Source organism: Lissotriton helveticus, chromosome 7 (genome assembly GCF_964261635.1).
Source record: "Lissotriton helveticus chromosome 7, aLisHel1.1, whole genome shotgun sequence".
NCBI lineage: Eukaryota > Metazoa > Chordata > Amphibia > Caudata > Salamandridae > Lissotriton > Lissotriton helveticus.
In genome coordinates this window covers 1446525553-1446553342 of record NC_136068.1, presented here as the reverse complement: position 1 = coordinate 1446553342, position 27790 = coordinate 1446525553, and the positions used below count along the sequence as shown (strand labels likewise).

The 27790-nt window shown below is 45.4% G+C and overlaps 1 protein-coding gene and 1 long non-coding RNA gene across 2 annotated transcripts in view; one reads left to right on the top strand and one right to left on the bottom strand.

Moving 5' to 3' along the window:
- The window catches only part of LOC144767462 (uncharacterized), a 169300-nt gene that overhangs the window by 42621 nt on the left and 98889 nt on the right, over window positions 1–27790 (bottom strand). The window lies entirely within an intron of this gene.
- Window positions 4107–27790, top strand: part of LOC144767342 (olfactory receptor 5T17-like) — a 50632-nt gene continuing 26948 nt past the window's right edge. The window contains exons 1-3 of the mRNA XM_078650820.1: window positions 4107–4371; window positions 8997–9223; window positions 11137–11480. Coding sequence (XP_078506946.1) covers window positions 4107–4371; window positions 8997–9223; window positions 11137–11480 — 836 coding nt within the window. The remainder of the gene's footprint in view (window positions 4372–8996; window positions 9224–11136; window positions 11481–27790) is intronic.

The following is a 27790-nucleotide window of genomic DNA, read 5'->3' as shown; positions in this document are numbered from 1 at the left end:
TAGGGTTTGTCGTTATTTGGGCGGGGTGGGCGGTGGAGCCGAGCTGTCTTGCAGCCATCATGGCGTCGAGCTCGATTCTTCTCATTAGTTTCATATTTCTCATGAGGGGTTGTGCCTAATGTTTCTATTTTAGCAAGGTCAGAAAAGAGATCCCATCAGTGGCCTACTGATTTTACTCGATTCCTTTTGGTTTTCCTAACGATTTTTATGTTTTTGCTTGCTAGCACGATACAGCGACTAACCCGCTAAATTTTTATATATATATATTTATGTCCTTTTTATTAGGGGCGTCCTCCGGCGGAGCCAGATGATCTACCTCTAATAAACGGTCCGGGCTGAACCACCTACCAACAAACGGGGCAAAGATAGGCATGACGGGTTGCAAAGGGGACAAAAGTCTGCACTACCTATCCTTCACTATTCGCAAAGACTAAACAGAGTATTGCGACCCTGTGCTTATTTGTGAATAGAGAATAACCCAAAGAGAACCAATTCCGAACGATCAATGTTCGGTCAAACAATCAATCAAATGAGGGATAAAAATAGGCACGACGGATTACAACGGGGGCAAAAGCCTGCGTTACCTATCCTTCACTATTCACAAGGACTAAACAGAGTATTGCGACTCTGTGCTTTTTTGTAAATAGAGAATGATCCAAAGAGAACCAATTCCAAAACAGTAAATGCTTGGATAACAATCAATCAAATGGAGAGGGAAGTAGGCACGACGGGTTACAACGGGGGCAAAGGCCTGCGTTACCTACCCTTCACTATCTGCAAAGACTAAACAGAGTATGGCGACTCCGTGCTTGTTTGCAAATAGAGAATCTCTCAGAAACAATCAAATGAGTAATACTAGTATTTTCAAACAATCAAACAATCAATTCGCAATTCGTCGTGTTTACACGACCTTACCTGGACCGCATGGACAGTTTCTCGTCTTCCGCTTCCAGCGCCTGATCGTCCTCTATTCTCTGTAATTGCTGTGGCACTCCTGATGGTTCCCAGTCAGGACCGTAGATCACTCGAGAGAGGTCTGCTCGGAACCGGTGAAGTTCGGGTGATCGGCTGCCAGACGAGGGTCTATCGGGCAGGTGCACTTCCCGATCGTTGCAGTCATTCACTCTGTCGTTGGGACCTCTCTCACTGGATCCACGCGTCGCTGATGGGCCCCACGTTTGGGACGCCAATTGTCGAAAGGTAGGGCAGAATTCGACCAAGAACCCTTCAGTATTTGCCCGGCGTTAGCCGCCTCTCATACCATTCGAGATTACCAAACAAAGAGGCAGGCGCTGGAGACAGAAGGCAGGAAACAGGAGTTTATTCCGACGGAGCAGAACACGTCAAATCAGACAACAGGGTATCTTCTCGAGGTGCTCTTCCCGCATCCTTGAGGCCTGGCCTCTTATACACAGGTTTATTGATTTATTACATGAAACACATTCTTGTCAATACTTGATGTACGGAAAGACATCCTCGGAATCCCCGCTTCACCCCCGTTCCCACAAACATTTACAGTAGAGTTCCCACCTCGACCTCAGCATGTGGTGGTTGTCGCGCAGCTGGACATTCTGCTGGGAACGGGAAAGGGTGCGATCGGTCGGATCTGGAGGTGTGAGGGTATTGATTAACCACCGCTCCTTTGATGTGAGGCGGGGCCCTACTGTAGGGGGCAATAAACTATATCTGCCGGGCTAGGTGATGGCCTGGGATCGGGCTGGACAATCGGGCAGGGAGGAAGAGGTTATCAAAAAAAGGGCCTGTTCTTTGAATGAGATGAAAGAGCGAGGGGGTTCAGCACGGGATGTGGCTCGGAGACAGGGTCGTACTAGAGGTGCGCTTATGGTCCAAGCAGGAGAAACCGGGGGCTGCCGGGGCGCGGGGGAATGCTTGCGAGGCTGGGGTGTGAGGGGGAGAGGCGCGCAGGCTATTGGCAGTGGGCAGAGAGGTCGTGACACAAAAATGGCTGCCACCTACTTTCACGATGGGGCCTAAAAGGGACAAGATGGCGTGGCTACTGTTTTCATGATTGTCGCTCTACTTTCAACAGTGGCTGTGGTGAACATAAATGAACGCCGCTTATGTATACCGATTTTAGTCATTTTCCACAGGCTGTGCTGATGACGGAGCGGTTCCGTCATCAGCACAGCCCAACCAATGCTGATGACGGAACCGCTCCGTCATCAGCATCGAAGGGGTTAAAAATGTCCGTGGGCTAATGTAATGCAGAGCGTCAGATATTCAAGACATACCTGGGGGCTGCTGGCAGGAACAGTGAACAGCTAACACCGTGGTCTATCCAGCTACAGAGTTTAAATACCTTGAGAGAACGTGCACGTTCTACACATTGGCAGTTTTACGACCTAATTAGTTTGGAGCACTTTTTGAGGGAGAGAAAGGAAAGAAATCCTCCTTAATGTTAAAAAGCCATTCTTGTCTACAAACTTCTGCCTCATTATTTGGGCAGTTTCACACAATTAATCCATTAGCATAAAAACGCTCAAACATAACAGGTAAATGTAAGGAAGGAAACCACTTTGATATTAAAGGACCATGTATGTATGCAAAATACAACGCACATTAGGCAAAATTAATGTATTAGCGTGAGAACTCTCAAGCCTAAAAAATAAGAATAATAAATAGTTATGAACAAATTAAACAGAATTAAAAGGAAGAGCACAGGTTTATACATTGTCTGGTTCGTGCCCAAATTCAAGGAGCTCTTGACACGGTATTATTGCTCAAGGGCACGGCGGACATACAACAACAGGGTGTCCAGGCATAATTCAATGGCGCACAGTCTAAAAACATAACATCCATTATGGTAATTTGAACCAACAATTGATTGAAAGAAAACACATTGGGGCGAAAACATTATACATTGATGTTTTTTATTTAACTTTAAAGTGTGTGCTGGTAAATGCGTGCTCATTGTGCTGTAACAACCACATATGATGAGGGGCGCTAGAGGGCGCCGGGCAAGATGGCCGCGCGCATGTGAGGCTCTGCCAGATCGGGAACAAATCCTTCTAATATCCTGTTCATCCTACCTTGATTGCTGACCCGGAGCTGCGGGCTTATGTGTGCGGACCGAGGTGCGCGACCTGACGCCGTTTTCTGGCTGTTTCCATCGTGTCCGACGACGTGACCGGCGCTGGGGCCTGCTTGCCGCTCTCTGACAGCGCGGAGCCTGGGAGGAGCTGCTGAGCCCGAGGCCTGACAGGGGAGCTGCGGTGCGGCTGCCGGGGACGGCTAAAGTGGCGAGGAACACCTGCGGAACCCGCGACGGGCTCTGGGAGCCGCGTGAAAGAAAGCGAGCTACGCCTGGGCTGGGACCGGTCTCTGCCGGCGGCGGTGAGTGGGGTTGCGGAGCAGGAAAGCCCGGGGCTGCGGAGGTGGTGCTGGGCCGTACTGGGCCGCTCCATGCGAGCTGCGGCTGGCGGGGGCGGGGAACGCTCGGGAGAGATAGCGGGGAGAGAGCTAAGAGGTGGCTGAAGTGAGGTGACTGAACACTGCTGGAACCTGACTGTTGCCTGTCATTTGGGTCCCAACTCACGGTCTACTCCTGTTGAGGCCTTCCAGTCGCCTGCTTAATCCTACGCGCGGGGACCGGGACGCCTTGAGCTTCCCGCCTGCGGCTGTCTGGGAGTGGCGGGCGAGCGCGGCTGCACGTCCTGCATGGCACAGAACCTCTTTATAATGACAATCTGAGGCTCAATGTGACCTGAAACTGCACGAACCTATACTTTGCTGGGAGGACAATGTCACCTTGAATTAATAACGGATATCTCCTGTTTGTGAACTGAGCTGGCGGTGAGGCCTAAGTGGACTCTGGGGGCTGGAGCTTAGACCCTGCTAACACTATTAACATTGTTTACTCTGGGACATTGGGGCACTGCCATAGGGGAAAGGTGCTCTGAGGCTCTGGTACTATGGGCAGGCCTGAACGTAACTAACCCAAATTGACATTTGACGTGAAAAAATCCACCATGTCGGTCTCACAGTCGCCACCGGAATCGGAGACTGCTGGAGCGTCCGGAGGGGCGCCGAATTTAGAGGTGGTGCTCGTAGCTATGCAAAAAACTTTGTAATCTATAGAGGGCACCATGGAGGCAGTCAATCACAGACTTGATCATATGGCGATGCAGTTCGACAGGCAGAATGAAAGAGTGGGTGAGATGGAACAACGGGTGTCTGCAACTGAAGACGGCCTGTCCACCGTGGCTACGAAAGTCTTCAACATGGAACGGGTCTTGGCGGTTATCCAGGCGAAGAAAGAGGAGTTGGAAGGGAGGTCGAGACGCAACAACATCCACGTCACGGGGCTGCCCGAGACTACCAATGTCGGCCGTATGGAGGACTTCATGGAACGTATGATCATAGATATCTTCGGGGCGGAGCAATTGTCCAGGGTGTTTATTGTGGAACGTGCACATCGCTCCTTAGCTCAACGGCCAGCGACTGGAGCGCCTCCACGCCCGTTATTGCCCGCATACTTAATTACAAAGACAGGGACGTAATCCTGCGCCTCGCACGGGAGAAGGGAGTGGTAGAGTACCAGGGCAACAAGCTTCAGTTTTATCCTGACTTTACGGTGGCGGTGCAAACGGCGAGGAAGGAGTTCAATGCGGTAAAACAACTTCTCAGGGCCGAGGAAATTCCATATGCGATGCTGTACCCGGCGCGCCTCCGGATTGAAGCACAATCGGAGAATAAAATATTCACCTCTCCTAAGGCAGGTATGGATTACGCCAAGAAGCAGAAGAAAAGAAAACGTGACGCAAATGCAGCACAGGATAGAGAAGACGAATTGCAGGAAGACGTTGCATGAGAACGGGAACTTGATAACACTGACATTGCTTCTCACTGCCTCTGCTGAAGTGCTAGTCCTCATTCAAACTCATCTTTGGCCACAGCCTACACGGCGATGATATAGCTTTTTGGTGCCTTGAATATTGTGAACGTCGAGCTATTCCCAGCGATGTGTAAGACTTATCGTAGTGCCTTCTGATCTGTTTCTATTCCCTTCTCTTTTCTGGTGACCTTGCGGTGTAATGGCTGAGAATGGCGTATGGATCCTTTGAATACTCTGTTATATTGTGATGGAACTGACCTGATGGTGACAACTGAGGCCTTGATAATGGCAGTGAGTGCTTTTCACGGACTTAAGGATACATGCCATCAGGACGTAGTATATTGAGGGGCGGGGGGAAGGTTACTGTATTGCCTTGTTGGTTGTGCATAGATGGTATGCTCTGAGATATGCCGTTATATCAAAGCAGAGATGCCAGGGCTCGAATTCAGTTCACAACTGCTTTTTATTTAGCAGCTATGTGCCTTCTTTAAATAGATTCAGAAGGTTCATGTATTCATTCAAACATTTCTTTTCAAGTTTCAAATTGTTTACATTTTATACAAACGTCAGAAGTTTAGACATACCTTAAACAGTTAAAGCAATACAAACATAAATCATACATGTAATACTTTGTGAATAATAAATAGTAACTTTCATTGGCAATTAAACAGGGCTTTTTCGACATTAAATCAACTCAATCTGATACACCTGTACTTGTTTTTCTGCTAGTCCTAACAACCCAGCGTGCATATTTATTAGGACTAGACACGTTGGGCCTTATGACTTTTACTACAATCGCCCTATATTCGTGTACGTGGATACACTGATCCGATCCGTCAAGGTTTAGATTCCCTTGAAAACAGCGAAACAGCCGACGCGTTTCCAAACCCTTTGTTCTGTTTGCAGGGTTCTTCCTCAGGGCTGAGCTGTGTACCTGCGGTGTAAAGTTTGGGGACATTTAGTTTCTCATCTTCTCTAATTTTTTAGCTAGTACGGTAAATGAAAAAGACGGAGGATATTACCTCTTTTCTTGAAAGTGTTTGTTATCGTTTTCGGGCACAGGGCGTCTGATTGTCCTCTGTATCGCCATTGCCTAGACAATGAATTAAAGGATGGCGCGCTTGTGAGTTTCTCATATTATCCAGAATTTTTGTGATATATATGCTATCACGTTAACTTTTTCTTTTTGAAAAGGGGCCAGCACTTACTTGATCTATCTTTAAAAATTCTCTGAAAGGTGCATTGTCCGTATATGAAGATCTTTTGGGTTCAGCGATGCTTAGTTCTGTTGGGTTTAAAAAAAGCGATCCATCAATATATGAGTATAGCTATGTGTTTATAGTGCAATATTATAACATGTTGAAACTTACTTGTGACCTGCAAGAGTGTGTGCCTAGTATGCGGTTCCACTTTGTTGTATTTTCTTCGTGTTGTTCTCCTATTAGGTGGGGTCTCTGTGGGGTTAAAAGTCGACCGTTTAGTATATTTGCAGCCGTAGCCGCGATGCTGCTCGAAAAAGTTCGAGGGCGATAATTCCGAGCTTCTTACCTCATTTAGATGTACCCGAGTCTGCTTTAGTGATCTCCGTGTGGCCGCATGACTGGCGTTTGATTTACCGCGAGTCGACTACTGGTGTCAAACGTTCCTCCGGAACTTGTTTCCCTTTCAAATAAGCTGCTAAGCATCATGGTATTTGTAGTTTTATGTGCTGTTCATGATTTGCTCCATTTGAAGCCTCGATCTTTTGGTGTTGAATTAAGTTATATTTAAACAAGTGGCTGGCGCCATATTTTGAGAAAGAGTGTGTTTGAGCAAAGGGGTGGTGTCACAGGGGGTTCAGTAGTTAGAACGTTGTAATTCAGACATTTCGTTCAAACCATCCATCACACAGTTAAATTTGAGAATTAAGTATGCCTCTTTTTTCAATAACATGGCATCCACGTTTCCTCCTCGGAGGGGAACTTTTATTGCTGATAGTACTGTCCATTTAAAATCTGTCTCAATGTGTTTGTGATCCACAAAGTGTTGTACCATAGGGGCGGTCAACACCTTGTGTCTGATTCTTGATCTATGTTGCGCTATTCGTTGATTCACTCTTTGAGTAGTTTTCCCAATGTATAACTTAGGACATGGGCACGTAATTGCGTATATTACATTGCTTGTTTTGCAATTGGTAAATTCTTTGTGAAGCCATTTCAATGCATTGAATTGGAATTCCTCCCCTTCTATCGTGTTAGCACAGGACACGCACGAGCCACATTTGTGATGGCCTCTTATTGGTTGTAATTTCCATAAGGTGCGTAAATCTGATTTGGCTTGGCTGACTCCCAGGTCTGCTCTCACCACATATTGTGTAATACTTTTGTTTTTCTTTAATGCGAACAATGGTTTCTCCATAGGAACTTCGCAGTTAGTGATCAGGTGCCAATTTTTTTAAATTATTGCCTTCAGTTTATTTGTGTATGGCCCAAATGTTGTTACACAAACTGGCCTTTCAACTGGTTTGATCTCTTTCTTTTTTAGTAGTTCCTCTCGTGGTGTGTACCAGGCCCGTGTGGTTGAGTGTTTTAACAATTTCGATGGATAGCCTCTCTTACTTAGTTGGTCACTGAGTATTTGGGAGTGCGTAATGAAGTCTTCTTTTCGGGAACAGTTACGTCGAATTCTCAACATTTGCCCATATGGGATGTTTGTTTTGAGGCTCTTAGGGTGAAAACTAGCATAATGAAGAATAGTATTTTTGTCCGTAGTTTTACGATGTAAAGTAGTGATCAATTTGCCATCTTTTGGGAAAATTACTACATCTAAGAAGGTGAGAGATGTTCTACTGTGGGTCATTGTAAATTTTATATCAGGGTGTCTGGTGTTGAGCCACTGCCGTGGCAATGGGTCGGCTGGGTCGGATGTTATGACTGCTGTCCCGGTCCTCTCCTGCTAAACTCACTAGTGGGAGTTGGGCACCTCTACGTCCCCACGTATGGGAATTCCCCACAAAATGTTTGATGCACAGTTCATAGTTGGGGGGTGGGGGGGATGGGGAAGGCTTTGGCAGGTTGGGGGAGCTGAAGTGGGTGGGGGGGATGGTTGCTGTTGAGGGCTTCAGATCTGGCTCAGCTTTTTCTAACATGTATGGGAGGATGGAGGACGTGGGCGTGTGGAGTTGGATAGCCTGGATGTTATTTCTGACTTGGTGTTGGATGCTTGCTATGGTTTGTAATATGGTTCTTAACACAAGCTTGAGTGATCGGTCCTGGGGGGACACACACTGCTTAGATAAGATAGGATGCTGGGTGGGCGGTCGTGATGCCTGAGGGTGGGAATGTTACCTGGATTACTTGGAATGTGCGGGGATTGAACCGTCCCCAGAAAACTAGACAAATGTTGGCCTTCCTTAACAAACATAGTGCACAGGTGGTCTTTCTGCAGGAGACACATCTTCAGGGTAGGGCGGTGGATGTCGTGGCTAAGCAATGGGCAGGCACTAGAGTTGCATCTACATACTCTTCATATGCCCGGGGAGTCATGATTTTGATTAAAAGAAATGTACAATTTGTCACTATACATGAAGAAATTGACAAAGAAGGCAGATTCATTATACTGCATGGGAAGCTGAGTGGCACACTTGTGACAATGGTCAATGTTTATGGTCCAAATATTGATGACCCGGAGTTCTATATAACGCTTTGGAATAAGGTATACGCCCTACCACCTTCGGCGATTGTGTGTGGAGGAGACTGGAATGTGACTTTAGACAGTGTATTAGACAGAAAGGATGCGAGGCCGTATGTGCACAGAAAGGCAACTGACGCTGTACGAGATGGTATGACTGAAATTGGCCTGGTGGATGTTTGGAGGTTAGGGAACCCAGATGCACGTGAGGGAACTTGCTATACATCTGCGCATGATACGTGGTCGAGACTCGACTCCTGGCTGGTGACGAGGGATGTCAGTGGATGGGTTAAAGGGGTGAGACGCTTACCCAGGACTCTGTCTGATCATGCTCCTGTGCTGCTGGAAATGGGGTTGCCGACACACTTTCCAGCCCCCTTTTCGTGGCGTTTATCCCCTGGAATACTGACGGATCTAGTGATGCGCGAGAGTCTGAGAAAGAGTGTTGAGGAATTTTTTTACGCGAATGTAGGGTCTGTTGAGAGTATGTGCACAGTCTGGGAGGCATTTAAGGTGACTGTGCGGGGAGAATGTATGGGTCTACAGTCGGGTGTGCTAAAGTCGCTGCGGAACTCTATGTCCAAGCTAGAAGGAGAGCTGCTGACACTAGAACGCATACAGGAGATGCAACCGGAAGCAACTAGATTAGCGGAGATCCGGACGAAAGTTACTGAATATAACGAGCTGGCCGACCAGGAGGTTAAATTCTTATCCAAACGAGCTAGGGCGTGGTATTATAGTGAGTGGGAAGAGCAGGACGAGGGCTGGCGGATAGAATTAGAGAACCCTGGGCCAGGCATTGCGGTGTACAGGAAATAGTTACTGAGGACACCACTGTTACAAATGCTACTGACATTCTGGATTGCTTTGTACAATATTATGGGAAGCTGTATGGGTACAGGGAGACGGCGGAGGAGGACGAACTAGCGCAATATTTAGATGATATAGCATTGGTCTGGCTATCCAAGGGACAGCAAGATTTCTTGATGCACCATATTACTGAAGGAGAAATTCGTGATGCGATAGCGTCCCTTCCCAATGGCAAGGCGGCTGGTACTGATGGTTTGCCATCCGAATTTTACAAGGAATATATAGATCTCTTGGTGCCCCGCTTGGCGATGGTACTGGAGGAAACGTTAGAACAGGGGCAACTACCGGCGACAATGAGGGAGGCATTGTTGGTTGCACTGCCAAAGCCGGGCAAGCCACTACATAGCTGCGAGTCGTACCGCCCTCTGTCTCTAATGAACACCGATGTAAAGATAATTGCTAAAGTGCTGTCCACGAGATTACGTTTGATATTACCGACTATGGTGTTACCGGACCAGTCTGGATTTGTACCCCTCCGCTCTATCACTCATAATCTGAGAGCTTTGTTTGCGGTCCTCCATCTCCTTAAACCTGACTTGGCAGCAGTGGCGGTTTTGCTCGACGCCGCGAAGGCCTTTGATTCCGTGGCATGGCGCTACATGATAGCGGTACTGCATCGCATGGGGGTGCCGTTTTTTTTCACCTCCTTGATTACGCTACTATATACCAACCCGGTGGCACGAGTGAGGGTGAATGGCCATGTGTTGGCGCCGTTCCCTATACAGAGGGGGACAAGACAGGGATGTCCCCTAACGCCCTTACTTTTTGCCATAGTATTAGAACCCTTACCCTGTATCATGCGGCAGAGATACGCGGAAACGGCGCTACGATTCCCTCTCAGGTCCTTGGCGGTGTCCCTGTATGCCGATGACATGGTCCTGTATATAAGAGACCCAGTACAGAATTTAGACAAAGTGCTTCGGGAGTTCATCAGGTTTGAGCGATTTTCTGGACTGTCCATCAATTGGGATAAGTCCATATTGTTGCCCCTGACTGATGCTACCCTACCTTTCCCATCTGAACTTCCATTGGAGTGGGCACTGGAACCGGTGCGATATTTGGGAATATGGGTCCACAGGGACAGTGAAGAAACGATTCGAGCCAATTACGGGGTGGCTATTTCAAAATTGGAAGACCAGGTTGCCCGCTGGGTCAGACTACCATTATCATTTGCTGACAGGGTTTCCCTCATTAAGATGGTGGTCCTGCCCAAATTTCTGTATTATTTTGTTAATGTGCCGATCACCCTAACGTCCCATTTTTTCGCGCAGTTGCAATCCTTATTAATTACACTGGCCTGGGCTGGTAAGAAGCCAAGAGTGAGGTGGGATGTCTTAACGAAACCATACGAGATGGGAGGATTTGCTGTACCGGATATGAAGCTATATTATCTTTGCGCGCGAGCACACTTTGCCACTTACTGGTTGTCTGCTCCACCATATACGCCCCATGTGGCACTGGAGGCCAGTGCGGTACTTCCGTTGCCCCTCAAGGCGATGATAGTGAATTCTCACTCCATTTTTGACAAAGGGGAGGTGGACACGGTACGCAGTACATATAGTGCTTGGCAGGAACTGGGACGTAGATCACATAGACTGCCGCTGTATGCCCCAAATATGCCATTGTTGCATCATGCTGAGATATCTGTTTCAGGGGAACTGGGAGCTTTGCAGTTATTCAAAGATGCCGGTGTGGTGACTATGGGTGACTTATTCCCCTCTTCTGCTTTTCTTTCCCTGCAGACCCTGCTGGAACAAACGAATAACTGCACTATGGCTACATTCTTATATGTCCGACTTCGGGCTGCGGTACGGGCCTTATATCCCTCATACCCGAATGAACCACCGATCTTGGGCGCCTTGCAGCTCCTGTATGCATCGACTAGTAGAATCAAATTGATTTCACGGTTATTCAAGGCCTCGCAGGAAGATGAGGGAGGGGGAGCTGTGTCTGCCAAAGCTAGATGGGATGCATGCTTGCAAACTCCGCTGACTGAGGATGAATGGGCTGAATGTTGCTCCATGACTGGAGGATTAGCAGCTAATGGCTATTTTCGCCTCATCCACTATAAATTTGTACAACAATGGTACTATACGCCTGCCCAGTTGGCGAGATACGGCTTGCGGGACCAGTCCTGTTGTGTGCGATGCGGAATGGAGGGGGCTGACTTTCTTCATTTAGCATGGGGCTGTGCTAGAGTACATGATTTTTGGGTGGATGTGACTGCGGCGCTTTCTGCAATGACATCGATTGAAATTCACAATGACCCGCGACTTTGCCCATTAGGGATTGCTTCTGCAGTGCCAGCTGGGGTGAGGCGCCTGGTGGTGATTGCCTTGCAAATTGCCAAGAGAAGAGTTGCTATGTCATAGGGAGGGAAGCGGGCGCCGGCTGTTAAACTGTGGCTCAACGATCTGGCGTATTGTAGGGATCAATTGCTCTGTTATTATGAAGAACTCCCGGAAGCCTCCAGGCCACGAGATATATGGGGTCCCTATACTGCCTATATGCTGTCAAAGTCAACGGATGAGGAGGGTCCTTAAACAGCTCCCCTCTGCCGGTCACATAGCCTGAGTTATAGGTGTGAGGAAGTGGGGGCATCCTACCTAGGTGCCTACCTAATGCGACGTGAATGGGCCCACTACCTTACTTATCCATTTACGCAAGTTGTGCCCTATTGTTGATTCCTCCAGGTGCCTAATTAAGTTGGCTGAGTATATCTGGCTTGCATGCTGGTCAGGGAGGCGGTAAGCTGTTCACGCCATGACTCTTTCTACTCCTACGCATTCTTGTAGTTCTTTGATGCCTAGATCTGACCCTGGGGAAGTTGGGTGGAGGGGAGATGTTTGATGTATTTTGTTTTTGAAATGAGACTGCTTACACTGTGCATGGACATTGGCACAAGACTCAGTATTGCATTGTACCTTGCTACTGTCATGTATAACCTCATGCATCTGAGATATATGTATGAAACGATTAGCGGCTGGCCCGGTTTGGGTTGTAGGCCATCGGCTGTGTTCTTGTTAAAATTGCTAATAAAGGTCTAAAAAAAAAACTAAAAAAAACAACCACATATGAAGTGGGTAGGTCCGTTTACAAAGACTGCTTGGAGAACGTAAAGTACTGCTTTGGTAGGCCTTTTTTTTAACATACTGTTGCATGCCTTGGTGAACTGGCACCAAAACATCTAAAATGTGAAAAAGGAAAATGTATATACACTCAGTACAATAGAAAGGACTGTCCCCTTTACGCACTTTTACTATTAGTGAATTGGAAAGGCATGAGTTGGTAGTAGTAGCATTTATTCGCGACGTAGTACTACTTCCGCTTCTCATAAATGCTTTTATGATCCAAGGCAATATTATGTTAATGCACATCAGAGTTTGCCAGACCCCATTTAGTGCACGTCCGGAAACCTCACTCTCCTTAACCAGTAACTCCTCATAGGCTGAACTTTTGATGTTCTCAGGCACGCCAATAGGGTGTCTGAATCCCGGTGTGAATGAAAGCGCTTCGTGGATTCGTCAGGGTCATGAAGCGCTCTGAGGGCGCTACAGTATAGTATACCAGGTCAAAGGCACATTTTATATATGGCGAACGTGAAATCTGGGCTTGTTGGAGATCTGCAGGTAATCCACACTTCTGTGGTGCATCTGGAGTTATTGTGGGTGACCCGGAAAAACGGGTTCCACTTTGAAGATATTGCCTAAATTCCTGGCACTCGTGTCCACACTTAGCGCTGCCAAGCCTGTAGTAGAGAGAGGTAGGGAGGCTCAGCGCTTCCTGTCTAATGTCAGGTGAGCAGCAGGAAGCAGCTTCTGTTTGTAATGCAAATGATGGAGATAGGGAGAAAGCGCCTGGGTCAGTGAGTTGTAAAACTGGGCTGGCGCCAGGAAAGGGAGCTGTGAAGGCATCACCTGTGCCACTGGTACAGCCCCGCCTCTCTTAAAGTTTGTTTGTGATCACTTTTGCAGCCGCTTTGATGTTCTCAGTGGCCGCGCGGCTCACTGAGAACATCAAAGCGGCCACGAAATTGCTCCCAAAGCTGCAAGCGGACAAATGGTGCGCGCGCCTGTCGCACATGCACTGTGCTTGATCCGCATGCAGACTTTGGGAGCATTTCTAAAAGTCCCTTACTAAACTCTCACAGATCAACGCATGCGTGTTAGATCAGGGAGACCTAAAAACAAAGATAAATAAAGTTACTTCTCCTCGTTACCCCTCCCCTGGGAAAACGTATCCTTTTGGCACATTTCCAGCTTTACAAGGTCTTGTAAATCTGGGAATGCATACAAAAAAAACGTGGGAGTTGTGGGGGAACATCCATGCAATACCAATGGAACACCTATCCAGGGCAGAGTAACGCAACACAGGGCTTTGCTCTGCGTTGCATTACTCCATATTTCTGGAGCCAATCAAAGTGGCTTTGCGTGGCATCAAAAATATGACTTTGGGTTGCGTTGCTTATGCACCACATTGCGTGGTACTAGAGAGATGCAAACCGGGTCATAAATTTGGCCCCAAGTGTTCCCAATCTCACCCTAAACTTACATCTGGGTTAATCTGTTCTACTTGCCTATTTTCCCTAGTCGTTATTGCCGTAATCGTGATTTGGAATTTGGGGGCCCCCAATCCATTTTGCACAGCTGAGTAACAATTTACTTAAACAGGGCTACAAAAGTTTTATGGATTGAAATTAAAGTTATTTCTAGAGCCCTTCTGTTATTTTGTTATGCTAACCAACTGAAAAAACGGCTTTGAAAAAGATAATAGTGGGGAGAAAATATGCAAACCGTAATCACCTCCAGCAAGACAATCAACAGCTACTCCCACCTGAACTTCTTTTTAATGATCTTACAGCACTTCCCCAGTGAGTGCTCCCCCGGGCCGGTCACATAGCTCATTGTCCCTGTTCTCCTGGGTGAAGTGTATTTAAGGGGTGCTGCAAGGCTGTCGAGTTAAAGCGCTGATACAGGCGGCACGGCCTTTACTGCTGAATCCCAGGTCAGTGCTGGAGACACCCCGAAGGGCGGGTCTCTACCCACACGTCAGGTAAGTACTGGTGTAGGCCCTTATCAAATTTGCAGGTTTTGATTTTGCTAACACTTTGTACATTATGAGTACCGTGAAATAATCACTTTAAGACTATTTTAGAATAATTACCATCTTCAACTCTCCAGTGACAAACGATAATGTCATCGAGGACTTGTCTCACAAAATCTGTACGATCTGAAAAACGACTGAGGAAGAAATACAGTCGGTGATACCTCGGGCCCCTGAACAAGGGACCTATCGACTGCCCTTGTCGATGCCCCCTCCATCGCCGTGTTCTGTGCACTCTCGAAGGAAGATGAAGCTACAAGCCTGCCCTCTACAGGCCTGCCCCGCATGCTCACCCCATGATCCTAGCTCACCAGAAGTACTTGAAGCTTTAGTCCCGGCAGCGGTGTGCCTAACATCAGAGCCTTTACCTCGGGGTGCGTCACAAGGAGAGGAAATCAGCGGTAATGAGACAACCATGAAACCCTCTGTCCAGGGGTGTAATCTTTTCATTTATCAGTGAAGCGTGAGGCCAGGGTACCAGAGGCCGCAGCCACTCAACCGCTGTAAGCACTGGGAGCAGCCGCCCCGTTTTAAAGCTGATTTAAGGGCGGAGATAATGGTGCTCAACGCCCTGGAAGAGCTCTGAATGAAGGAATAAAGTCAAACGAAAGCTGGGGAAGTGACCTCCGGAAGAAGACCTTGGGTGATGGGGTAGGGTGCCAATGTTTTACATGTAAAGGGAGATGAGACCATTGAGATAAATACTGCTTTAATAAAATCATGGAGAATGGAACAAAAGCCATTTTACACATGCAATTCAATGTTATGTTTAAATCCAATTAATTTCGACATTTGTAAGTCTGCAAAGAAGCAGTTATCGTGTACCACCATGTTGAACTTAGGGAAGCTTTTTTACCAAGCTAAAGTAAATGTCAGTATGTCACTGGGGAAACTCTGTGGCATTAGGAAATAAAATAAGAGGCTACAAATATGACAACTTCGAGGATGTACACCACACACAAAGAAAGTACAATTCAAATCAAAAGACATTATAGAAATACATATATATGTCTGCAATCTTTTCACATGCTACCACCAGTGCTGTTTCTGGTGCTGCCTGGTGGTGTGTGGCATATTTCCTAAAAAACAAGTACCAATCCGCCCTGATGCCTCTTTTGAATCCACTGGTATGTAATATATACACAGTCCCTCTGGCGAAGGATGTTCATTAACTAACACATATGTTTTTCGCTGTACGCTGAGGACACCCACCGCATGGTATGTCTGAATCCGAAACAAGATTTCAAAACCCCACTAGGGATGACAGAGAGATTCCTGAAACTGAACCCCGCATAAGACCGGGGTTCTGCTCACAACAACAGATACAGCTTTGTGGAAGGTGTCTCTGGCTCCTGTCCAGGGGGATCTGCCCTACCCAGGCTGAGAGGCAGTCACACATCAAGGAATCGTCATGGACCAAAATCTCACCATAACAAAACAGACGCCTTTCTAGAAAACGGCCTTTTCCATCTGAATGTTCTCAGGCAATTTCTACCATTCCAATGTCTTGATTTCTGCATATAGCCAGCTTGTCTAACGTGAGAGTATCTATTCAGGCGCTCCCAAAGAGTCCCTCCTGAACATCTTCTAAGCCTCTGGCTTCTAAACTCTGGAATGCCCTACCACCACATCTAAGGGGAAACCACAATCTACTGTTTTTCACTAAAGGTCTAACTACCTAATTGTTCGAGCCTAAAATCACGGATTAGTACGACCTGCTGGGACTCTGCTCTGAAGTCTCTGCCAGAACTCTTCCTCTGTGCTGATGCGCTACAGAAAAGTCAGCTTGCATTGGATGATGGATGGGTAAGTTTGGAAAAATTCAACAATTCTAATATTTTTCCAATTTTCTTTTCTCCTCATCCCCATATGCGGGAGCACTTCTACGTGCATCTTGTTGACAACTCATGTATTGGTGGCCTTCACATTCTGGCGCAGTTAACGACAGGTTCATCTGGGAGTAGGTTTGATCCTCCTTTAAGTATAGAAAGTACAATGAGAAGCATCATTGTCCTGGCATGAGGACATGAGGGAGAAGCCGGGCCCAGTGACAGGCAGATGGCTGACAAAAGACTTGCAACAGTGCGACATTGGAACAGTCATCTTAGGCTTAAGCATTTCTCATTTAAAAGAATATAAACGGCCTGCTTAGGGTCATTCTTGCCTCGAAGTGCTGACAAAAATCCATAAAATAGTATGAGGCAGTAAAATTCATTTTATGAACACCTGATTTTTGTGTAGCATGCATGCAAACAGGGTGGAATGGCCACGACAACCCGGCAGAGCCCGAAGTGCTGATCGGACAGGTCAGTGTGCAGGCTGGTTTGTTGGGTGCCTGTGGGCCTGTCTTGTGGTCCAGTGAGCCTTTTCTTCTATGGTATTAACACACATATCGCCGCAAATGCAGTCACCCATATCTTTGCATACCACAATTACGGCGTGTCTTTACATTTTGACAACTGCTCTGATTTCTAATGTGGGCCACGTTTTTAGCTGTTTGTTTAGCAAATGAGGGACACTTTTATGTTGGTGTCCGGGCCTATTTTCTGTCCCAGTCCGATCCTGTGCATGCGTAAAGAGATGAAATGAGATAAAGCTTTGAATTTGTGATGATTGAGTGCAGTGTCATGACCAAAAATAGTCCCTTGTGCATTGCAATGGGAGGATACAAAACAACAACACCATGATGTGGGAAAGAAATATTCACCCTACTCCATGCATACTGTATAGTACTAAGAATAGGTCTTGTAGCCAGACCAAGAAAGGATGCATGGCACAAGTTTCTCCAACTATGATCAGTGTTGTTTTCTTATTTATTTTTTACGATTGTGCCGACTGACCATTCATGATTCTGGACTTTAGCTTCCACACTGTAGAGGGCTGCGTCCTCTCAATACTTTGGCACAAGTTTTGAGCCAGTAGGCTAATGGCAGGTTTTGTGTTCGGGAGCCTTTTATGCTACTAGGAATGTATACTTAGTTCTACCCATCTTTACCAAGTCACAAATTCATTTTAAGCAGTTCAACCCTGAAAAATACTTCAGTGATGAATATAAATCAATGGCGACATTTTCTCGAATATATTCCTTACGGCGATCTCTGGCTCTCCCTCATAGGCCTCATTTTTAGATCTAGCTCTCGACAGCATTAGCTCTTCCAAGAATTAAGCTATGAAGTCGCATCACACAGAGCAAGGTTAAATGTGTGTCTCTCTCAGCCATTTGTTTTTGCGTCATCTACATATCTATTAACCCGCATTTCCAGCTATTGCTCCAGCCCATTTAGCAAGCCCTCAAAATGAGGGCCATGTGGGCTCTGCCGAGGAGGAGTGAGGTCAAGTCACCTACCGCCTAAAGCAGCTGCCTCTGTTCTGCTGTGCTGTCCTCTCAACTCGCCCCAAGGACAAGGTCAACATCGGCTCCAGAGAGGTGGTGAGACAAGCATTGAGGAGGGACCTGCTTCTCTCATATTTCAAGCAGTGTACAGCCCTTCTCCCAAGACCTTTCCCTACAGCTGGCACCTGGCCCGTGTCTTACCAGCCTGGCCTGTAATTTTAAATCCAGGCCAATAAAAGTATTGGCAAAAGCAGGGAAATCTGGTATTTCTTTCCTGCAGAAACATAAAGGTGAAACCGTAAACATATAAAGAATTCAATTAATGCCTTAACAGCGGCGGTAATTCCGGCGCAGTGCAGGCGTTCTAATGAGTGGGCGGGGCTGCGTCGGCCGTTGGCCGTTCGCAGCACTGGGGAAGGAGGGGAGCACGGAAGGGGTTAAAATGTTTGGAGAGAGCTGACTAAGGGTGTTATATTTCATATAGGTACCCCAATATAGGTTTAGATATCACCATAACCCTTCACCTACATTCTATTCTATACTACATACATAACGGATTTGGAGGACTGACCTTTCACCCAGTTACAATACTACACATAAGTACGTAGGGTTTTTCCCTGGACACTGGCCTCATAAATTATGCATGAGGATTCTTAGTTTCTTGGAATCACAGCAGGACCATCATCTCCTGCATAATAACTGTGTATAAAGTTCATTCCCAACGTCATCCTAAGTCCGATACTGGCACAGCAAGGTAGAACCCCTGGGGATACCTTAGGGTATATAAACACCACATCTTGCTGAGATAGGGAGAGGAGATCATGATTTCCATGCCGACACACTGACGAGATGCTGAGGTTCCTGTATGTAGATACTCCAGCTCGCAGTGGTCTGACATCCATCGCAGGGTGTTCAGCTCGAGAACAGAAGGAGGTTCTGCAGGCTAACATAAGGTAATGGGGTTGGCATTATCCCTGAGGGATTTTTGGCTTTACACCTACTCACATGCTAGGTACACTTAGGTACATCTAGTTAGGGTGCATCGTAGGGGTACGCATTTTATTGCCATGCATTTCATATACCAGCCTATATTTATGATTTTAGCAAAATGGTAGAAAACTACCATCTATTTACTTTCTTAGTGCTGCTACTCATTTATATATGCTACTGTCTACTGGTGATTTCAGTGGACGTATTTTATGCTAGAATAACAACTGTTCAATAAATACTTATTGAAAATGTTCCACCCATTTATGCTGTATATCTCTCGGAGAACAAGGTAACAACTGTTCAATAAATATTTATTGAAAATGTTCCACCCATTTATGCTGTATATCTCTCGGAGAACAAGTGAGCACGAGTGACTGAGCAAACAGTAAGTTACTGTTTAGACGGTCCTGAGGGATCAGGGTTGTCATGTTCGATAGTTGCCAAGAACACCGTTCTCTCCAAGGTAAGAGGAGGTTATAGTGGCATTGCGAGCTAGCTGGTACACAGGCCAACATACCCAGTGGGGGTGTCTGGAATGAGTCTGGAAACCAGTCCCTCAGTATATGTTGTCTAAACACACAGATCCTATATAGTTCTTATAGGAACTACACGACAAGGGACACTTTAATTCTTGGCAGTAAGGATACTCCTCACAGTCAAGAATGCAGTCTGTCTGCTGAATGGAAATGTGGGCAAACCTTAGGGTTCATTACTGCAGTGCCGGGACTATCAGTCTCCCTCGTGGTTAATCCTCTTGGACAGCCCTGTGGAGTAGGAGCCATCGGAGGCTGACCTGTCATCCCGTCCACTCGACAAACGTTTCAGAATGATTATTAGGGCAAACATGGAGATGAATGCCATTTTATAAACAAATCCTTACAATTTTACATGAATACTTGCAGGCCCAAAATAGCAAAACGTAAACAAACGGCAAGTGTTTGTCCTGAGAGTGGTAACCCCACCTGTCCCCCACTACACCTCTCCATCTTGGGGCCATCCCATGCATTCTCTGCTCGGCAACGTGAGTAGATGGCAAGCATTAACAATCAAAATGAAAGCTGGGACGCTAGCTGTCGGCTCCCTGTGCCTTCTTTTCTGGGTCTCATCAAGAGCTCTCTCTTCATCCCACATTCGCAGCCCTTTTGTTCTTAAAGTTCTTCTGCTGGCAGTGCTTTTACCCACCTGTAGCCATTTGTTCTTACTTGTTTTTCTACTGCCTGTGCTTTTCACTTACCTGCAGCCCTTTTATTCTTACTTGTTCTTCTACTGCCTGCACTTTTCACTCACCTGCAGCCCTTTTGTTCCTACTTGTTCTTCTACTGCCTGTGCTTTTTACCCACCTGTAGTCCTTTGGGTCTTACTTATTCTTCTTATACTGCCTGTGTTTTTCACTCACCTGCAGCGCGTTCATTCTTACTTGGCCTTCTACTACCTGTGCTTTTCACTCAACCGCAGCCCTTTTGTTCCTACTTGTTCTTCTACTGCCTGTGCTTTTCACTCACCCACATCCCTTTTATTCCTACTTGTTCTTCTATTGCCTGTCCTTTTCACTCACCTGCAGCGCTTTCATTCTTACTTGGCCTCTACTGCCTGTGCTTTTCACTCACCCGCAGACCTTTTGTTCCTACTTGTTCTTCTACTGCCTGTGCTTTTCACTCACCCGCAGCCATTTTGCTCTGACTTGTTCTACTGCTGCCTGTACTTTTCACTGACCGGCAGCCCTTTTGTTCTTACTTGTTCTTTTGCTGCCTAAACTTTTCACTCACATGCAGCCCTTTTCTTCTTACTTGTTCTTCTACTGCCTGTGCTTTTCACTCACCCGCAGCCATTTTGCTCTGACTTGTTCTACTGCTGCCTGTACTTTTCACTGACCGGCAGCCCTTTTGTTCTTACTTGTTCTTTTGCTGCCTAAACTTTTCACTCACATGCAGCCCTTTTCTTCTTACTTGTTCTTCTACTGCCTGTGCTCTTTTAACCCACCGCCAGTCCTTTTATCTTAATTGTTCTTCTGCTGCCTGTGCTTTTCCCTCACCTGCAGCCCTTTTGTTCTTACTTGTTCTTCTACTGCCTGTGCTTTTCTATCACCTGCAGCCCTTTTGTTTCTACTTGTTAATCTACTGCCTGTGCTTTTTACCCACCTGCAGTCCTTTTGTTCTTACTTGTTCTTCTATTGCCTGTGCTTTTTACCCACCTGAAGCCCTTTTCTTCCTACTTGTTCTTCTGCTGCCTGTGCTTTTTACCCACCTGAAGCCCTTTTGCTCCTACTTGTTCATCTGCTGCCTGTGCTTTTTACCCACCTGAAGCCCTTTTATTCCTACTTGTTCTTTTGCTGTCTGTGCTTTTTAACCACCTGCTGTCCTTTTGTTCCTACTTGTTGTTCTACTGCCTGTGCTCATTCACTGACTTCTAGTATGTGTTCTTTTTTTGCATTCATTGCCTTCCTCATTTGGTGGTATGCTCTTCTCTGTGAGAAGCGATAGATAGATAACAGATTTACTACCATATTCTAATATTTTGCCTTTCTATTTGATCATGTTTTTAAATTATTTCTGTGGGCGTGCTTCGGCCTCTGGCTACCTATGCTGCAGGAGACAGGATAGCGTGGAAACAGATACACCCTCTTCTTCTCCGATATTAAAATAAGGCTGATCATAGAACTGTCGTTCCTTATACAAGGGGACATATTTATAGGACGTTAAATGGAATATATTAAGATCTGCACGATAAAAAGAATTTTGTTACAGTGGTGCAGGAACAATTTTTACAGTGCCATCAATGTTATGTCTCTAAAGTCACAGGGATTGTGAAAGATCCAAGCGTCATACAATAAAACACAAGTGTATCAAATATGCTACACCCATTCAGCACAAGAGTGGTGAGGGTGGGGGTTTTGTAGCTGATGGGGGATTTTGGAGCACGGGTGAGACAGCGCACTGCCATTTACTGACAGAAAATGGTCAGTTGAAATGACCACTAGATTTGCCTAGACATGCAGATTTATTTACAGGTAAACATATAAAGTGCAAAAACAAATATGTGTGAAAATCAAGTTTCAGTGAATAATAATCACTTGCACATCACCAAGTAAACTAACTTGATTTCTTTTGAACCTATTAAAATCTTTGTATTCACCACACTTCAGAATTACAAAAAAGTGCTTCATGTGTGCTTTCTTAAATACTGATATGATTTGAAATATGTCTATAGTTAATTTCCTAATATTTAAATATTGTTGTCTCTGCTTCTTGGGACCCGGAGAAGCAGAGACAGCACAAGTTGTGCATGAACTGGAAGGAGCAGCCTTCTCAGAGTGCCCGAGGAGGTATTTCACGGACATAACAAGGTACTTACAAGACCTTACGAAATTCCAGAACATTTTTCCAGAATTTAACCTACAATACAAGGTCACCTTCTCACTTTTTTCTCATTATTTCACTATAGACACCAGGTCCTGAAGAAAGCCAACCTGACCCCTTATGGGCACTTAGTTGCTGAAACATGTCGACCTTTTATGGACAAAAGTAAGTGCGGAAGCCCCCTAACTTCAGCTTCCTACGCACGCTCAATTCTTAAAAACAGGCTTATTTCCAGGATTAATTAAAATTTGTACCAACTGGTCATAGAAGCCTTTTTAGTGAACACCCCATTTTCTCAATTACTAATCACTACTGCACTAACCAGTGGTCAACCTCCGGGTGGAAGAAGCATACAACTAAACCCAATGATGATGCTGTCAGGTCGCTAACAAAAAGTCGGAGAATCATGATACACCGCCATTCGAGCCTTAGTACGTGAATGAGGGCTTTTTATCCGAACAGAAACCGATCTAATTACAAAACCCTGGTTACTCAGGACAAGTGATCCTTCCCCCATTGATTATTTGATATTGAAACTAAGGAAGTTGAAAGGGTCACAGACTTTTCCTTCTCCCCCATTGTGATTTAAAACATAACTACCATAAGACATTGGCCACCTTCCTAATCACCTTTGACTGCTCTTTATCTCTGCTAGTTGCTCTTGCCTCTTTTTTCGGGAAGTATTTTGATGCTGGATCTTTTGCATTACGTTAACACCAAGAGGGATGTAGTCAAAGTGTGCTTTGACTATATTCCTCTGCTCTAGTTCAAATCGGTTGCACCTTATGAGATATCCCCCCTGATGCACTCCTTTTGATGTTGCAGCTGCCACCATTTTGGAGTTGAGAACTGAAAAATGTCTCCCTGTGTTGGCTAATCTGATCAACATCTCTCTGGGCTCTGCAGAGGTGCCTTCTTGTTGGAGACATGCCTCAGTAGTGCCGCTTTTGAAGAAACCCTCACTGGACCCTTCCAAGTCCCTAAATTTTAGGCTGATTTCTCTGCTCCCCTTTCCTGTAAAACTCAGAGCAAAGAATGTTAGTCACCAACTTTCGACTTTTGTAGAGGCCAGAGACCTGCACAGAACCCAGTTGGGTTTCTGCCCCAGCACAGTACAGAATGTGCATTGCTCTAGGCCTCTGAAACCATACGCCAGCCCATGGACAGAGGTGGCACGGCAGCTTTAGTGCTACTTGATCTGAGTGCAGCTTTCAACAGCGTACCCCACAGGATCCAGCTGGAACAGTTGTGGAGCTAAGGTGTCGGTTGGAAGGCACTGCGGCAGCTCGCATCCTTTCTGCAGAGTCGCACCTTTCAAGTCCTGCAGAAACCATATACATCCAAAGTCTTGCCACTGCAACAGGAAGTGCCACAGGGCTTTTTTTTTAGAACTAACTTATTTAATTTTTACATGCACCCCATGGCAGATATCATCGAGCGACATGACTTTGACAAACATGCCATATGACATGTAGTTGAAGCGGGTGTTCTGAGAGACAGGGAGAGGAAGGAAGAATAGCAAAAATTGAGAATATTGTAGAAGTCTCTTGCGATATGGGATATAGAGAATTGCAGAATTCAAAAGGGGGTAAGAGAATAAGCAGCAAAAATATAATGACAAAAAAAGAAGGGCTGAAAGACAGTCGAGGAACACCCACTAAAAAAGTCATTTGACGGAGTAAAGGATTAAGCTAAAAAACAGATGAAGGAAATAGTGATAAGCAGGACTGGGATTATCAGAACCAATAGCTGGGTGGTGAGCTCAGAATGGACGTGGTGTTCCAAGATTTTAAGAAGTAATTGGGGGTGGGAGCTGGACATGTAACTTCATGTAGTGTAATGTAGTTCCTATATTCCCAATAGGCTCTGTGCATTGGAATAATATACACTATAGATTTGACATAGGACTGAGGTCAGTATGTCTCTATCGAGTATACTAAACTTAATTGTGAGTGCCAGCTAGCTCAGAGGTCACTAGAAACGTTCTCGAATAAACAAGAAGGGATTAGTTTCTGACAACCACACAAACATGACAACTTAGTTTCCCAAGAATAAAACGTATCTTCAGAGTCAGTTCAGTTCGTACGTCTTTATTTCGATTTAGTTCATCATAAAAGACAACACATAAAAACATACATTTATAACTAATTACAAGACATTCCATACTAAATATAAATAGAGGCATGAGTAACCATCGATGCAAACACATCACTACAGTACATAAAAACGACCTTATTTACATTTTTTTTTAAGACTCAGTTAAAATAGATATTTAAGAAACTAAAAAACAGGTTAAATTAATCGAAAAAGACGTTCATGAATAAGGACAATAAAATGAATCATTCAGGTGAGAAATTAGCAGGTTTCAGTGTCAGTAGGGTACCTAGCTCTGATGACACATGTCCAGCCTAAGAATTTTGCTACTGCTATGGCCACAGGGACCGATGCTATGGTCCTCAGCAGCCATAGGGCCTCCTGACCCACCCTAGTTTTTAGATTTTTACAAGTTGGTCTCAACCATTTTCTCCGTGGGGCAGCATATGCTGGACAAATAAAAAAGACATGACCCATAGACTCTTCCTGGTCCTTACACCACATACAGATGTTCCTAGACGCACCCCGCCATTTATGTGTAAAAGATCTTAATGGTAATGACCCTACTCTATCTTCAGAGTCATGGAAACAATAGATAACTATTTTACGCAGTCAATCAGGCATGCTTTGTTTCTACAGAGTTGCATAGAAATAGAGAGACCGGCGTTTTAATAAAAGGGGTTTATTGAACAGCCTTCTTTCTCATGCAAGAGAGGTGAACTGCTACAATCATAAGACAGAATGCAAAGTATAATGCGTACAGCGAAACAGTAGTATAACATAATACTGTAATAGCATTGTCTGTTGCTAGGACATCTAAAAATATATAAATATATAACTCAGGCTAAAATACTCAACTGGTGCCTCTAAAATACGCCTACCCCAATGTACCTAACCTAAGTCTAGTACGAGGGAAGAAGTAAGTGTGGTCTTTAGCATAGGTTTAGTTTTGCCAAAAATTGCCAAAGGTTTCTCTAGGTTCTAATCAGCTCTATACCTTAGAATGAGAGAGGTTGGTATCTCTTTCACGGACTCTATTTCCCAACACCCCGCAAGGGAAGTCAGAAAGACTGGAGCTGGATTCTCGGCAGAAGATGACAGCTTCTGGTCTGTGCGTCAGCTGGAGAGTTGGCTTCTTTCGGCACCTGCTGTAGCGAGCTGCTTTGTGCAAGTAGGTAGTCGAACTGCACCGAACTACACCATGCTTTGCTATAGCAAGTGAAGGTATATTTATACCTTGAAGATGTTTAGGAATGCCAGCTTTGACGTAAAGTCGGGCATATAAATGTCATGAATGAACCCCTAAGGAATAGTTGTTCATGCATAATAATGAGTTTCTTGGAGAAATCAATATCCAGGCTAGGTGAAGTCACTTCAGCATAATAGTCTGGTTTTCCAAGCAATCGTTGTGACTTAGATGAACGGATGGAAGTAGCCATGCCTGTATTTGGGCAGCATGGGCTATTCTTAAATAAGGGCTTGATTGCTATGCCTATATAAGGGCAATGTGAATTATACCTATATAAGGGATTGAATCGGGAAAATGCCCACGAAATCTAAATCGCCACACAACAGTAGATGACTGAATTCGGGTTACATAATTTAGGGCATTCCGGTATTTATCACCATAAACTTTAACTACAAATATTTGGTGATTTATGAACACACCTATTCAGATGAAAGGATCATACTACTAATAGAGTAGATGTATTAATTAAAACAATGCCTATTTAAGTGTGTTTAAATTAGCATAACCAGATCTTGATTGTATTGATGTGACAGAGGTATGCACCAAAGCAAGACCACATATTCAAGATGTACCATTCAAATTGTCTGATTTTAGTTTATTTGTGGATGTTTATTTTCTGAGAGACGATTATGAAACTCTTTGACCAGCATATGCAATCTGTGCAATAGCATATATAGTGGAAGCATCATACTGTGGCAGAATGATTTGCAATTACAAGAGCATGCTGCTAAGCCAATGGATTGACTGTTACAGTTTGTACAGCTACACATACGATACCTGCATAAAGAACGGGCATGGAATTATAGATTAATTAGAAGCATTACAGTTCCCAAAGAAGGTTGCAGTTATAAAATGTGCTACACACAAGAGTGAAGATGACACGGTTTCAGCCAGAAACAATTATGATGATGGAATTGCGCTTCTGCTTCCAGGACATTCTGAAAAAATGAAACATCAAGGTGTGAATTGGGGATCGTCAATATTTTTTCTAGTTGATATCAATCTATTGACTGCAAAAACTGCAGAACAAGGTGCGAGAGGAAGAAAAGAACATATTGGGAAAGCAGGTTGCTCAAAAGATATAAACAAGGTCTGGATGTCTACGGACAAAAGGATTGATTTGTCAAACTTTATGTTTTAGCAGACGGTAAGGTATCTTTATGGATCAAAAAGGCAAAGTTCTCTTGGGAACAATTATAATACACAGGTACAAAGAGTATTCACTAATCTTTATCATTCATCCGGACTTCTCATGCTAACTCATTCAGTCACTAGTTTGGTCACCAATCATCAATTCGATTAACAACCCAGGACCCTACTAGTCAATTATGACACACAATACTCCAAAGAAAACACATATCCATACTAATATTATAAAGAGAGAGCCTAAACCTTTGAGGCGGGTAATCTCAGAAACCACAGCACCAATCACAACCCCAATACAGCTTTGGAACGGGCAGTTGCAGCAGAAGGACATAGGCTATGCAGACAGCCACCATATACATTTTTTTTAAATAGTTTTTTTTAACTTTTCAAGAAACAGTGGTGTTCATCACAATCATGCAGTGCATGACATACAATTGCACCGTAGGACACCATATACATTTAAAAGGTAAAAGAACCGTGCCAGCAAAGTAGTCCCTTGTGGGCGTGTCTGCGTTGTGCTGTGGGCGTGGGCTGGGGGCGTGACAAACGCTGGGAGCGTGTGTCCGCCCTTCATGCCATGTGAGTCGTACATACAAGCGCCAATTACTTTGCTGTGCAGCATCAAGGGGCACGCTGGGGGCGTGACACGCTGGGGGCGTGAGAAACGCTGGGGGCGTGTGTCCGGCCTTCATGCCATGTGAACGCAATTGCGCCGCATCATGGGGCACGCTGGGGCGTGTGCTACGTTCCGCCCTTCATGCCATGTGGGACGTACATTAATCAGAAGATCGTCTACTGTGGCCGTGTGCTGGGGGCATGACAAACGCGTTCAGCTGGAGGCATGGGAAGTAACATTACAGCAGCCTCTCCTGCACGCTGTTACTGAACTCTCTCATTCAACGAAATTAGACGCGCCTGCTACCATCAACCAGGACTCTAGCCGGGCTCAGGCGGCGGATCAGTACACTAATTACACGTGCCTGATACCATCAACCAGGGCTGCAGCTGGGCCTCAAGTGGGGGAACACGTGCCTGCTAACATCAAACAGGCCTGCATCTGGGCCTCAAAGGGGGAACACGCAAATGAGCGTGTCTGCGGGGACAATTACTGCAGCCTCTCCTAC